This window comes from Balaenoptera borealis (assembly GCF_965194805.1).
Source record: "Balaenoptera borealis genome assembly, chromosome: 6".
NCBI lineage: Eukaryota > Metazoa > Chordata > Mammalia > Artiodactyla > Balaenopteridae > Balaenoptera > Balaenoptera borealis.
The window spans coordinates 15,412,834-15,425,791 of record NC_138863.1 but is presented as its reverse complement, the minus strand read 5'-3'; the positions used below and the strand labels follow the sequence as shown (position 1 = coordinate 15,425,791).

General features: G+C 46.4%; 1 protein-coding gene and 1 long non-coding RNA gene across 9 annotated transcripts in view; one reads left to right on the top strand and one right to left on the bottom strand.

Annotated features, from left to right (window-relative positions):
- LOC309630962 overlaps window positions 1–9,561 on the bottom strand; it is a 62,178-nt gene extending 52,617 nt beyond the window's left edge. For 2 of the 3 annotated variants that reach the window (XR_014245977.1, XR_014245978.1), the window contains exon 1: window positions 9,484–9,557. This is a non-coding gene — a long non-coding RNA (uncharacterized lncRNA). Of the gene's footprint in view, window positions 1–9,483 lie in introns of all 3 variants that reach the window. The other variant, XR_014245976.1, reaches the window with a different exon arrangement.
- Window positions 9,562–10,465: 904 nt separating this feature from the next.
- SGPP2 (sphingosine-1-phosphate phosphatase 2) overlaps window positions 10,466–12,958 on the top strand; it is a 142,261-nt gene continuing 139,768 nt past the window's right edge. For 3 of the 6 annotated variants that reach the window (XM_082396822.1, XM_082396821.1, XM_082396817.1), the window contains exon 1: window positions 10,466–10,804. In XM_082396822.1, coding sequence (XP_082252948.1) covers window positions 10,586–10,804 — 219 coding nt within the window. In that variant the 5' untranslated portion in view covers window positions 10,466–10,585. The remainder of the gene's footprint in view (window positions 10,805–12,958) is intronic. The other 3 variants (XM_082396819.1, XM_082396818.1, XM_082396820.1) reach the window with 3 other exon arrangements.

Below are 12,958 nucleotides of genomic sequence, written 5' to 3'. Positions count from 1 at the left end.
CCTTCCTAATAATTTCACAGGGGACTGCTGGGTAAGGAGATCAAGTGGGACTTGTCCCCAACAGCAGGTGAGTGGAAGAAAAGCTGTTTTATGTCCTAAGATACATGATTGCTCTTCAGTGGTCAGGCCACTAGTGAGTTGATCATGCTAGTGAATAATGGGTTAAAGCTACAGTTTATAGCAAGTGATTTAACCTTTCCAAATCTCAGTTTTCTCATCTGTCCAATAGGGTAATAGTAACTTTTCCCAAACTTTTTGATTGCTGTGATGATTAAAGATAATGCTTGTAAAGGGCCAACTTACATCTCCTCCCCTGGTTCTTAGGCCTTTGGACTCAGACTGGAACGACACCACTGGCTGTCCTGGGTCTCCAGCTTGCCAACTCACCCCACAGATCTGGGGACTTCCAGCCTCCATAATCATATGAGCCAATTCTTTATGATAAATCTTGTGATATAAATAGATATAGATACATAAATCATCTAGATATATTTATATATCTATATATTTAATTTTTACATATAATATATAATATAATATAAATATATAGATATATTTATAAATGGCCAGATATAGATATATCATATAGATTTATATATCCATATCTATATATTTATAAATGGCCAGATATATATATATAAATAATATAAATGACCAAGTGGCCTTGGACAACACTGGAATATATATATACCTCTCTGTATATAGATATATAGATTTATAGATAGAGATAGATAATGATAGATAGATAATCTCCTATTGGTTCTGTTTCCTTGGAGAACTAATACACTACTCTCAGTATTATCTGAAGTAGAAAGAAAGAGAAATTAGAAGCTCATTAGCCATTGAAAAAAAGAATGGGGGACATAGGGAATTTGCCAGTGGCATTTAGGTAATCAGGAAATAAAGGGATCACAGGATCCTGCGGTGAGTCACAGGAAGTGGGCGATTCACAGCAAGACCCCCAGAAGCTGCTGTCAGTCCTCATGTCTGTGGTCCAGAAGCCTCCACAACAGACTGTCAGGACTGCGGAGCACAAGGGCTTCTGCTTGCCTCTCACTTTCAAATATCACGCCAGCCTCTCTCATGTGAGGAATCCAAACTGGAACTCTACCAGCAAGAGTGAGTTTGGGAAATGTAAGTTTTAGGCCTCCAGCTGGTGATAAAGAGAGAACTTAGAAGTATTAAAAAAAAAAAAAAATCAAACAGAGAAAAGAAATGAATTTATAAGGTAAAATTTTGTTGACTTGAATAACAGCCCCTAAGATTGTCCTCCTTCCTTTCGCACAGCAAAGGCCCACAGTTTTGTTTGTTTTTTTAATAAATTTATTTATTTATTTATTTATTTATTTATTTATGGCTGTGTTGGGTCTTCATTGCTGAGCGCGGGCTTTCTCTAGTTGTGGCGAGTGGAGGCTTCTCATTGTCGTGGCTTCTCTTGTTGCGGAGCACGGGCTCTAGGCGCGCAGGCTTCAGTAGTTGTGGCACGTGGGCTCAGTAGTTGTGGCTTGCGGGCTCTAGAGCTCAGGCTCAGTAGTTGCGGTGCACGGGCTTAGTTGCTTCGCGGCATGTGGGATCTTCCCGGACCAGGGATTGAACCCGTGTCCCCTGCATTGGCAGGCAGATTCTTAACTGCTGCGCCACCAGGGAAGCCCAGGCCCACGGTTTTAGCTGTGCCGGCACTAGCAGGGGGTGTGGGGCTCCTACCTGTTGATGCTCTGAAGTGGCCGTGACTCCAGGAACCCAGCACTCTGATTCAGTGGCCAAGCCACTTTCTTCTGGAAGTCCACGACATGTACGTGATGTTTATTGTTCATAGGTCAGTGACATTGGAACAGATTCAGCTATGCTCTTCCCTGATACTGACCACCAAGGTAAAATGTTAACCAAATATAGAAAAAAGAAGCTGAAATTTTAGGCCAGGCTAGAAGATTTTGCATTCACTGAAAAAAGGAACAAGCTCCTGGCTCTTATGAATTAAAAGCTCACTTGTGTGGAAGCAAACTGTGAAACAACCAGAAGAACTCTCTAGCCTGCTTTCTAGTGTTCAACAAATCCACAGATACCAGTTACCTCACTTATACAAATGGTATTTACCACGGTTAATAAACTCAGTTCATGACTAGAATGTGGATTTATAAGGCTTCACAAGTATTTATTAACCAAGTAATACAGTGGTATTTTAATGGGGCATGACATCAATAGTAAAAAACATTGTAAAGGCCGTAACATTTAAGACTCTAGAACTTAGAGTTAATATAGGCAGTTCAGAAATCAAAGCATGTTTGATTATCCTGTTTTCTTCCTGTTATCACTTCAGCTGATCATCAAGAAAGCTGCTTCCGGGGCTTTTCGGGTGGCACAGTGGTTGAGAATCTGCCTGCCAATGCAGGGGACACGGGTTCGAGCCCTGGTCTGGGACGATCCCACGTGCCGCGGAGCGGCTGGGCCCATGAGCCACAACTACTGAGCCTGCGCGTCTGGAGCCTGTGCTCCGCAACAAGAGAGGCCGCGATAGTGAGAGGCCCGCGCACCGCGATGAAGAGTGGCCCCCGCTTGCCGCAACTAGAGAAAGCCCTCGCACAGAGACGAAGACCCAACACAGCCATAAATAAATAAATAAACAATTTTTTTTAAAAAAAAAGAAAAAGAAAGCTGCTTCCCACTGCACACTGACCACAAATGTTAGCATTAAGCAGAGTCTTACGGTATTTCAACAAAGATTTTTATCTCACTTCACAGAGTGGATTAGCCAAATGATGTAGGTTAAGCTATGTCAATGATGATGCAGATACAAAAATAAACAAATAAATAAATAAGGGGTCTGGAGAAAATTCTGTTACAGTTAAACTAAGGAAGAAACAAGCATCACATTAACTTCATGAAATGATCCTTCAAGAAAAATAGGGTATGGAATGATATCCCAGTTTTACAGATGGTTAAACTTGGGCTCAGAGAAGAAAAGAGAATTGCCCAAGGACTAAGAGACCTGGATTTGAACCTGGGTGTTCCAGACTCTGCAATCCACACTACCAAATCATTCTGCCTCCAACAGTATTGGTAACAGAAAAGGGTATTACCAGCAACAAAGGAGGCAATTAGCAATGAGAAAGCACTGTGAGCAAAATTATAAATTAACACTTTGTTCATTATTCTTCTGGGGAGATAAGTATTTGTTATTTAAGCAAGACAACATATCCCTATTAAAATTGCCAATGCGTAAACATACCCTTGAGAGAAGTGCTGCAAGTGTCAGGATGGTTGAAATTTAAACATATTCAAAAAAAATTGAAATACAGGATCATTTATGGACAGTCACTAACTATGCTAAGGAAGGCAAGAAGATTCAGGGGCCAAACTTGTGACTAGATTTACTGATACAGATGCCTATCCTGTCTCCTCCACTGCATTCAAGATTTCTTAAGCTGCAGTACTGTGGTTTCTTGTTGTATCTAACATTGGGAGATGGGATTCCAACGGACAGCATGGCTGACAAACTGCACTGGCCTTCCTTGTTTTAAATGCAGTGGAGGTAATCCCACCCACTTCAGGGACCAAGCTGACGATCACATGAGCAACGGAGGAAGCATGTGAAATAATACGGAGTGGGGAGAATTGTGGAAAACCCTAGAATGATACTCCATCTAGAGAGAGCCCAGATATTCAGCTCAGGCAAGTGTGGCTACAATGAATCTTGACCCAGTGATATCAGAGCGCCAGTTTTTAAAGATAAGTTAGAAATCTACATCTTACATGAAATTATCTGATGTTTAAAGGTTGGCAATTAATTCCATTTTTAAGATCATAGTGTGGGCCAGACTCTGAAGCCTCTGCTCTAGATGTCAGTTCCTATGTACTTATAGCTCTGACTCATGTCTGTAGACTGTGCTCAGGGGGCCCCTCTACTGAAGGGATGCTGATGGTTCAGCTGAAGCCATAGGGTAGCACTGATTCTGAGAATCTATATTGGCAGGCCTGGTGGGCAGGGCTTTCATATAGAGCAGGGGTCCCCAACCCCCAGGCCGAGGTCCGGTACCGGTCCCTGGCCTATTAGGAACCGGGCCGCAGAGCAGGAGGTGAGCAGCGGGAGAGCGAGCAAAGCTTCATCTGCTGCTTCCCATCGCTCCCTATGGCTCGCATTTCCTCCTGAACCATCCCCCGCATCGGTTGCATTACCACCTGAAGCATCCCTCCCCCCCATCCCTCCCCACCCACCCCACCCCCTGGCGTGGAAAAACTGTCTTCCACGAAACTGGTCCCTGGTGCCAAAAAGGTTGGGGACTGCTGATATAGAGTGAGCTTTGGAGTCCTACATGCTCGGGCCAGTTACAGATTGGGCATCTGCCCATTGTAGACATCAGTCAGAGCTACAGATGCTTCAGCTGAAATAACCTTTATTAACCTGCCCTCAATAATGAAGAACATGGAGACCCCATGAGGTTCCAGGGCAATTGCCCAGCATCCTCCCCACTGTACCCCTCGCTGCCCGCTGACCTCTCACCACAACAAGATGACTTATTAAGTCACCGAAGCAGAAACTCAGAAGTCCCTAGACCACATGCTGAAAATATTTTTTTATTGTCTATCAGGTGAGTTTGACAGGGGTATTGTTAACTTTGTGAGAAAGACATGCTAGTAATATCTGGTGGCTCATAGCCAACTTTCAATAATTATAGTCTCTTGGTATAATTACCCACAGTAATCTCTTTTATATAAGCATCTCAAAAACCTGCTTCTCTCACTAACCAAGCCTGACCAGTTAGAAGCGTTTTAAAAGAACAACAAATCTTTTTAAATTATAAAAGGAATACACATCTGTGAAAAATTCAGACAAATCCCAGCACATAGAGTAAAATCTGAAAGTCCCCCTTGTCTCCTATCGCATGCCAGGAGGTAGCTACTACTGTTAGTTAATGAGTGATTTTACGCCAGACCTTTTTCAAATCGTTTGCATGTGTGCACATATATGTACCTGCACACACACACAAACGTGTATTTTAACATCTTAAACATAAATAGCAACATATTATACCTAGTGTTCCATATTGTTCTGGGACTTGCTTTGTTTATTAGACAATGCATATTGGAGATGAATATCTGTGAAGTTTTCCAGTCCACTTTTAGCGTGTAGATGATTCATGAATTTGAATATATGCATGAAATATAACCAAAAATGCTTCACTTAGATTGGGAAGCTTATTGTGAAGTAAATGAGGTTTTAAATTTTTGATAACTAAGTGGTACAGTTCTACCCAGATCTATGTAGTAAACGTAGTCTTGGAAAGTGTTATGTTAACTGAAACTGTAAATTGAATCATATTATAAAAGTGTCCAGGAAACTGATTATTGGAAAGGACTCAACAAGGAGTGATACTAATAGGGACTATTCTTTAGGAATAAAAATGACTATCCTAATAGACCACTTGTGAACAGTCAAATACATTTTCTTTGTCTTAAATTGGGGCTCTCTGTATATGAGCTTGACCAACCCCAATGCAAGCCTGATGGAATTGGAAGAAATGGTTCCCTTTTCTCTGTTAGATGTTTGATGTTTTATCAAAGCATAAGCCAAACAAAGAGGACTGACTTTTAAAATTGGTTGGCATGAGATATCCCCCTTCCCTCAAGTTCTTTAGTTAGGTAGAGCAGGCTAAACCCTACCATGTTCCTCATAAAGTGGTCAAAATCCATCAAAACTCATTGGAAAACTATTTTGTCTCATATGGTTTGATTCAACTGGATTCAAACCAAGAAGTCCCAGCTGAAATCAAACTCTTAAGCAATATTCATGGTTGTGAGAGCATGCAAACTGGACCATTCCTTGACTGTTTGCTGCAGGAGAAATTCAAGGCTCCCAGCCTTTCTTCTTACTGCTTGCCCTCTTTCTGTCCCCCTGTTTACAGGAACATCACCTGTAACTGTTTTCTTTTAAAGCAAGGTTTTAACCTGAAATTTCTCTCAGCCTGAAAGTTTCCCCCCAACCCCAAGAAAATAATTTATGTTTGATGATTTATTGAAACTGTCTAAATAGAAAAATTGTTTTTCATTAGTTAAGGAGAAGAAAGGGTTTGCACCCCAGAAAAAAAAGATGCGTTTAATCCTTTACATTTTAAAATTTCAGTGATCTGAACAGTCCATGGAGCCCAGGGCTTTGATCAATTTGTCAACAAATGATATATCTCTAATCTGCTAAGGCTATTAATCCTTGGTTACTTTACATAACATATACGCAAAGATATAAATTACCCTTTTAAAAAAAGACTGCCAGTAACCAAATTCACATATACAGTAGTCTGCAAATTTTGAAAGGGTTATGTGCCAAACGTTAGCTTGGATCTCAGAATGCCTTCCCCACGTAAAGTGACTAGATTTCCAGCAAAGCCTAGAAAGCAGTCTGATTCACCATGAGGTGAAATATCAATAGATTCACTGTGTTCCAGAATCTCTTAGGAAGCCAGGACTCTGCAGCCCTTTTCAACACCCTGATGGGCTGGGGTGAGGGGTCAGAATCGGTTCCCATGGCAGCAAGAAGAAGCCTCCAGCAGCAAGAGGTGGGCAGGGCTTTGGTAACCCCTTGATGGTGACATGAAGGTGGGGAGTTACTGCTCCATTTCCGTGTTCTGCCAATTCCTGGCTGGCTGAGTTAGGACTCTTCAGGCCATAAGTAACAGAAATGGGGGAGTTGTTACCAAGGATTCGGGGGTAGTTTGGGAACCCAGGCTAGGAGGACCTTCACAATGGTTGGAAAGAGGCACCGCGGAGCTGTCTCTCAGGATCTATTGCTTGCCTTGCCTAACTTCTCTGTGTGTCTGCTTTATTTCTCCCTTGTGAGCACTCAGCAGTAAGACCACTTGCCTGCCCCATGGTGTGGTCTCCAGTTAGTGAATTTTCTTCTCCCTAGTTCAACAGATACCAACTGGGGTCTATGAATCCAAATGCCCAAAGAGAAAGCGTTTGATGATCCTAAATTTGGTCAAGCAGTGTCCAGCCCAGGGCCAATTAGCTCTGGCCAGGGGGCCAGGTCATATGGCTCAGACGATGGCTGCCAATCTCCTCTCCCATTCCTTTCCCATCCCCTGGGAAGAGAGTGGGTGAAGGAGGAAGGAAATCCTCCCATAAGAGCAGTGTGAGATGGCAGACCCTGAAAAGACTATGTAATACATTTTGTAACTTTGGGAAAAATTACTTCACATCTCAGAGTCTCAGTTTTCTCCTCTAAAAAAAAGAGATAAAACTACTTGCCTCTGAGGGTTGTAGAATTTACATGCAAAAAATTGCAAATGAGTCCTAAACTCCCAAAGCTCTAAAAACTCACTGAGGGGTACTCTTAGTCTAGAACAACATTCACTAAGTGTTTATTGAGCACTCATTACACACTGGGAATACTTTTCAATACAAAAGTAAAGAGTAAAGATAAATTCCAGGAGAGAATGTGATTTAGTAATGGAAAGAATACGTTTGAGAGTCACAAAGACCTGAGTTGAATCCTTCTTCTGCCACTTAGTTGTGTGGCTTTGGGCAAGTTTCCTACCTCTGAGCTGGGAGTATTACTCCTTATTACACCCTAAATGGCCCTACTTGATCCCACCTCTCCCAAGTCAATCCCCGCACTCAAGCCTCTCCTGCCAGGCTGGCCTCCTGGTGGTTCCTCCGACACTGCTGAGCTTGGGCTGCCTTTACAACTGCAGCTTCCTCTGTCTGGAATGCTGTTTCTCCTGATCTGGATGGGGGGGCTCCTTCTTTTTTTTTCAGGTCTCTGCACAAATATCCTCCTCTTGGAGGTAACCAACTTACCTACATGTCTTCCCCCTACCCCACCCAACTTGCTCCTCTCCATAGCATTTGTCGCTTCCTAAAAGTACAGATTTATTTGATTTTTTTAATTAGCTGTTCCCCCACTAAAATATAAGTTTCACGATCTAGGGCCTCTGATGTTTTAACTGATGTATACCCAGGCCTAGAAGAGTGTCTGACACTAGTAAATGCACAATTGTCAAATACATGAAGGATGAGCGGCTACTTCAGAGGGCTACTGGGAGGATAAAGTGTGATTAAATTAGTTACGGTATGAAAGTACTGAGCACATGCCTGGCACTAAGTACTTTACTGGGTTGAGTAGCATTCCCTCCAAATTCACATACACCCAGAACCTGTGAATGTGGCCTTTTTGCAGATGTAATCATGTTAAGATGAGGCCAGACTGGTTTAGAGTGCACCCTCATCCAATGACTAGTGTCCCTATAAGAAGAGGTAAATCTGGGCACAGAGAGTCATGCAGGGAGAATGCCCTGTGACAAAAGAGAAGGAGATTGGAGTGATACTGCCACAAGCCAAGCACTGCCACACCAGCCATATAAGAAAGACAAGAAGTGAGGATTATCATTTCATCACAGTAGGAAAGTGAGGCACACCGTGATATCACAAGCCACTGGAAGCTGGAGTCAGTACCTGGTCCCCAAGGGGATATAATGCATTGTCTAAATATGCAATTTTTTGGCCTTATGCTCCATGTGCCATGTTTGGCTTTGCCTCTTTTTCCTAATTGGGAGAAAGGAAAATCGAAGCATCAAATTTGGGAGATAACATCACTCAAGTGTCTTCATGGGGAACATACTTCTTTTAACACATACAAAGAACAGGTCTGGGACTTCCCTGGTGGTGCAGTGGTTAAGAATCCGCCTGCCAATGCAGGGGACAAGGGTTCGATCCCTGGTCCGGGAAGATCCCACATGCCGCGGAGCAACTAAGCCCGTGCGCCACAACTACTGAGCCTGTGCTCTAGAGCCCTCAAGCCACAACTGCTGAAGCCCATGTGCCTAGAGCCCCTGCTCTGCAACAAGAGAAGCCACTGCAATGAGAAGGCCGCGCACCGCAAGGAAAAGTAGCCCCTGCTCGGCAACAAGAGAAGCCACTGCAATGAGAAGGCCGCGCACCGCAAGGAAAAGTAGCCCCTGCTCGCCACAGCTAGAGAAAAGCCCCCGCGCAGCAGCGAAGACCCAACGCAGCCAAAAAATAAATAAATAAATAATGAAATATTAAAAAAAAAAAAAGAACAGGTCCGAAACCACTACAATTCCAGCTGTTAAAACTAAACCACAAAAAGAAACAAAAACAACAACAAAAAACTAAACCACAGGGTTTGGTCCCAGTGACTGTAAATGACAGCAACATTGAGGAGAGAAGCCTTCTGCTTCTCGGATTGACCATCTCTGTGTGTGACACAGCTGGATTGTGACGGCAGCTCTGTGCTTCTTCTGTAAGTTAAGTGGGAAATGGTATTTCCCAACAGTTTCATTGCTCTCTCAGCCACCTTGATCTTGCTCACCAGACAGGACTGGGAAGGAGAGAGGAAACTCAGGCATGAGGGAGACCACGTCATCCTTGAAAGCTACATCCCAAAGACCTGAATTGACATCTGGATAAACAAGGTCGTGGCAGGTGTTCCTCCATAGTCATTTGTGCAACCAAATACTTAGCAGGACTTACACTGGGCTACCAGGAAATGCTCAGCCTTCAGCGGCAAACTGAAGACAGAAGGATTGAATTGCACTTTCGTTGCAAGCAGGTCATCTGGGCCTAATTTGACTGTTGTCTTTCACTCCCTGTGAGGAAGTGCAGTGCCGCTAGAAGATTCAGGAGGGAGGAGGGAAAGCCAAGGTCGACCAGCAGGATGTTTTCTTTGCTGTTCTGCTGAGATCCCTAAAGCAGGCGCAGGTGTGGGGAGAAGTCAACCCCCTCCTCGCGGTCCTTCAACACCTTGTTCTCTTCGGGTCTAAAGGTCTAGAGGCAGAGCGGAAGAAAGAAGTAGGAGAGGGGCAACCGCCATCTTTCTTAATGCGGAAAACCAAGAGAGAATCAATTTTCCTCTCCACCTGTCTAAAAGTGTTCCCCAGTTGCCAAATCACAAGGGCAAGGGTAGGGACGCGGAGGATGACCCAGGATCCACTTCGAACCTACTCGGTTCTTGAGCAAGGTTAAAGAAGTTTGGGCCTGTGGGGAGACGTTGCATCACGCAGAGTTTGGCAAGGACTTGGGAATCTTCCCTGGGGGGCTCCCTCTACCTGGCGGAAGTGGGCAAAGGCAGGACTACAGGCGGGATGGGGGGAGCTGGAGGGGAAATCAGACCTCCTCTTGAGCTCAAAAGTGAAAGGAAGGTCACTAAGCGATCAGCCGGCGCACACCAGGATGGACTCACGCAGGTCCACACGTGCTCGGCCGCTCCCCATTAGGTGGCACTTCTGCACCAGCCGGGAGGGGTGAAGGAGGCGCGGTCGGGCGCAGAGAGGCGCGGTGTAGACACCTGTACCCTTTCGCCCAGTTCCGAGCGGGCCGGACGCCAGGGATCGCCCGAGCCCGCCCGGGCCCGCCGGGAAGGAAAGGAGGGCGGGCGTGCCTGGCGCAAGGTCAAGGCGAACACCTGGACGTCCGCGTGCGCGGGGCGGGCGCTAGGACCCGAGCGGCGCACCTGTTGGCTGGCGCCCCGGGCCCCGCCCGCCACCCCGAGCGCCCGGCCCGGCGAGGGCGAAGGCAGGAGGGACAGTGCGAGCGGGGGGCACCGGGTGGCGGCGGCGGCGGCCCCGGGATCACCATGGCCGAGCTGCTCTGGAGCCTGCAGGATTCCCAGCTCGTCGCCCGCTTCCAGCGCCGCTGCGGGCTCTTCCCCGCGCCGGATGAAGGCCCCGGCGAGCCCTGTGCTGGCCCCGCGGAGGGCGCGGCGCGGGCGCCCGGGCTCGGGCATCTCCCCGCGGCCAAAGGCAGGGGCGCCGGGGAGCCGGCCAATGGGCTGCGGAGAGTCGCGGTCCCGCAGGTAACCGCGGACCAGGTGTTCGCAGTGGCGGGGGGAGGGGACAGCTCGCCCCGCCGCCTGCGGACTTGCTGGTCCCGGCGACTCCGCGACGCGGCGATGGGTGCGCGCCGATCCTGCCGAGCCGAGAGGGCCCCATACCCGAGCGGCGACCCGGCTGCCCGCGCTGTGGGTACCAGGGAGCGGTGGGTGGGAGTCCAATCCCTAGGATGACATCCTCTAATGCTGCCAGCTGGCGACCAGGTCTAGTAAGACTTCAGATGCCCCCAGAGCTTTAAATGCAGCCTATTTGGAGACTTTCTACTTTCATAAGTAATTAAATTTATGTTCATGCATATTCTCCCAAATGTGTAAGAGTTACATAATTGAAAAGAGGCGCGGAGACGTCCTTGGCATTTTCACAAGAGGCTTCCCTGAGGAGGGATTCTGACTACTCCCCCCCGGATTCTGAGTTTCCGCCCATCCCCCTTTCTTTGATCCGCACTAAAGGCGTGTAGCGGGGCTCGGCGTGCTCTTCCCCGTCCTGCAACGCCAGCTCTAAGGACAGAATTTCGGGTTTAAATATCGCTGCTGGAGAGATTTATAAAGCCCACCCCCTACCTCCAGTGATGTTGTCCAGACAGCGCTTCGCTCTCTCCTTCCCCCAGAGTCTCAGGGTCCCTCCTGCCTGGTGGGTCTCATATTAACTGGCACCAGTGACTTTTAACAGATGCTGTCAGGAGTGAAGCTAAGCACGCTCTCCTCTAGGCGTTCACAGTGTCGTTACACAATCCACTGCGGCTTTGGGAAGCCAGCGCGTCGTCGCAGTGCACAGGGACTCCAGAGGGGAGGGACCAGACAGGCTGCAGATGCTAACGTGCCGGGGCTGCTGTCTGCCGGGGCGCAGGGCTGCCCTCTGGGAGGGAGGGCTCCCTGCAGCTGCGAGATGCCCTGGGCCGCCACAGAAGCTGCCCTTCTGGGGAGGGGAGGTAGAAAGTGTGGCAAATGAAAACTGAAACAGTGTATTAATTACAACTCTTTGCGGGCGTGGTGGAGGAAACCGCGTATTTTTCTTCCTAAAAGTTTTGGTGACAGGAGGGTGGCCTTTATGTGTAGATTTCTAGATCTAGTAACTGAGGAATTATGAAGAACCTGGCTTCCATGTGGAATGGAATATTAAATTGGGCATTAAATTGTAGGATTAATTTAGAGGCTGAGGGGTGGGTTCCACTCCAGAGAAATCTTCCTGCGTAGTATTTTTTTTTTCATCTCTTGTTGTTTATTCTCTGTCCCCATGACACCCAGTAACTTAGATGAGTTTGAGAGCCCCCTTTCCCCTTCCCCTTTCCTCTTGCTTTGTCTTTAAAATGGGGCAGAGGGAAGGAATAAGAACCAGTCTCAATCCTGAAATGCTGTTTGGCATTTTCCGTGCACACACACTTTATACCCACAGGCAGATGCACGGGCTGCTCTCTGTTGCTCTCTCCTCAAGGGTCTACTCTGTCTCCCTAATTCAGGAAGCTGAGGAAGAGTGCATTTTCCCCCTAGTGTTTCTCAAACTGTTTTAAACATTACCCTTAGTCATGTAACTTTCAATTCTGGAAAAGGACCATCTTGCCCTTTAAAAGCGAGATGAGCAGATTTTCTTGTAGAGAGGTGTTGTCTTGCCACTTGAAGACCCTGATCATTCAGTGAACCAAACAGAAGGGTCGCCCCCTTTCCATCCTACACACGACCTCAGTCACTATCGATCATGTAAAAGTAAGAGAGCTAAAAATTCACGATAAGAAATCACCACATTGGTGTGTGATGGGAAAAAAATGAGAGCACTTGATAAATAATGGGTTAATGTTTTTAAAGGTGGGTTGGTGTCAAGTGACTTGGGAAGATTAATACTTTGCAAGTACAGGTGGAGTTGCCAAAAGAAAACAATTGCATACCTGCCCCATATAATTGATGAGACCTTAAGGGGACAGCTGACAAAACTTCTCTCCAACAGCTACTCTTCCCCTTGGCCTCTGGCCTTTGCCTGGCCTGCCTGAGCTCCCGGTCCTTCTTTCTCTAAATAAACTCCCATTCATCCTTCAGTTTCAAAGGTCAATTCCTCAGGAGACACTTTCACTCACCTTCCAGTCTCCCTCCTCCTTTTATAGGTTCTCTTTGCTCCTTGTGTTTCTT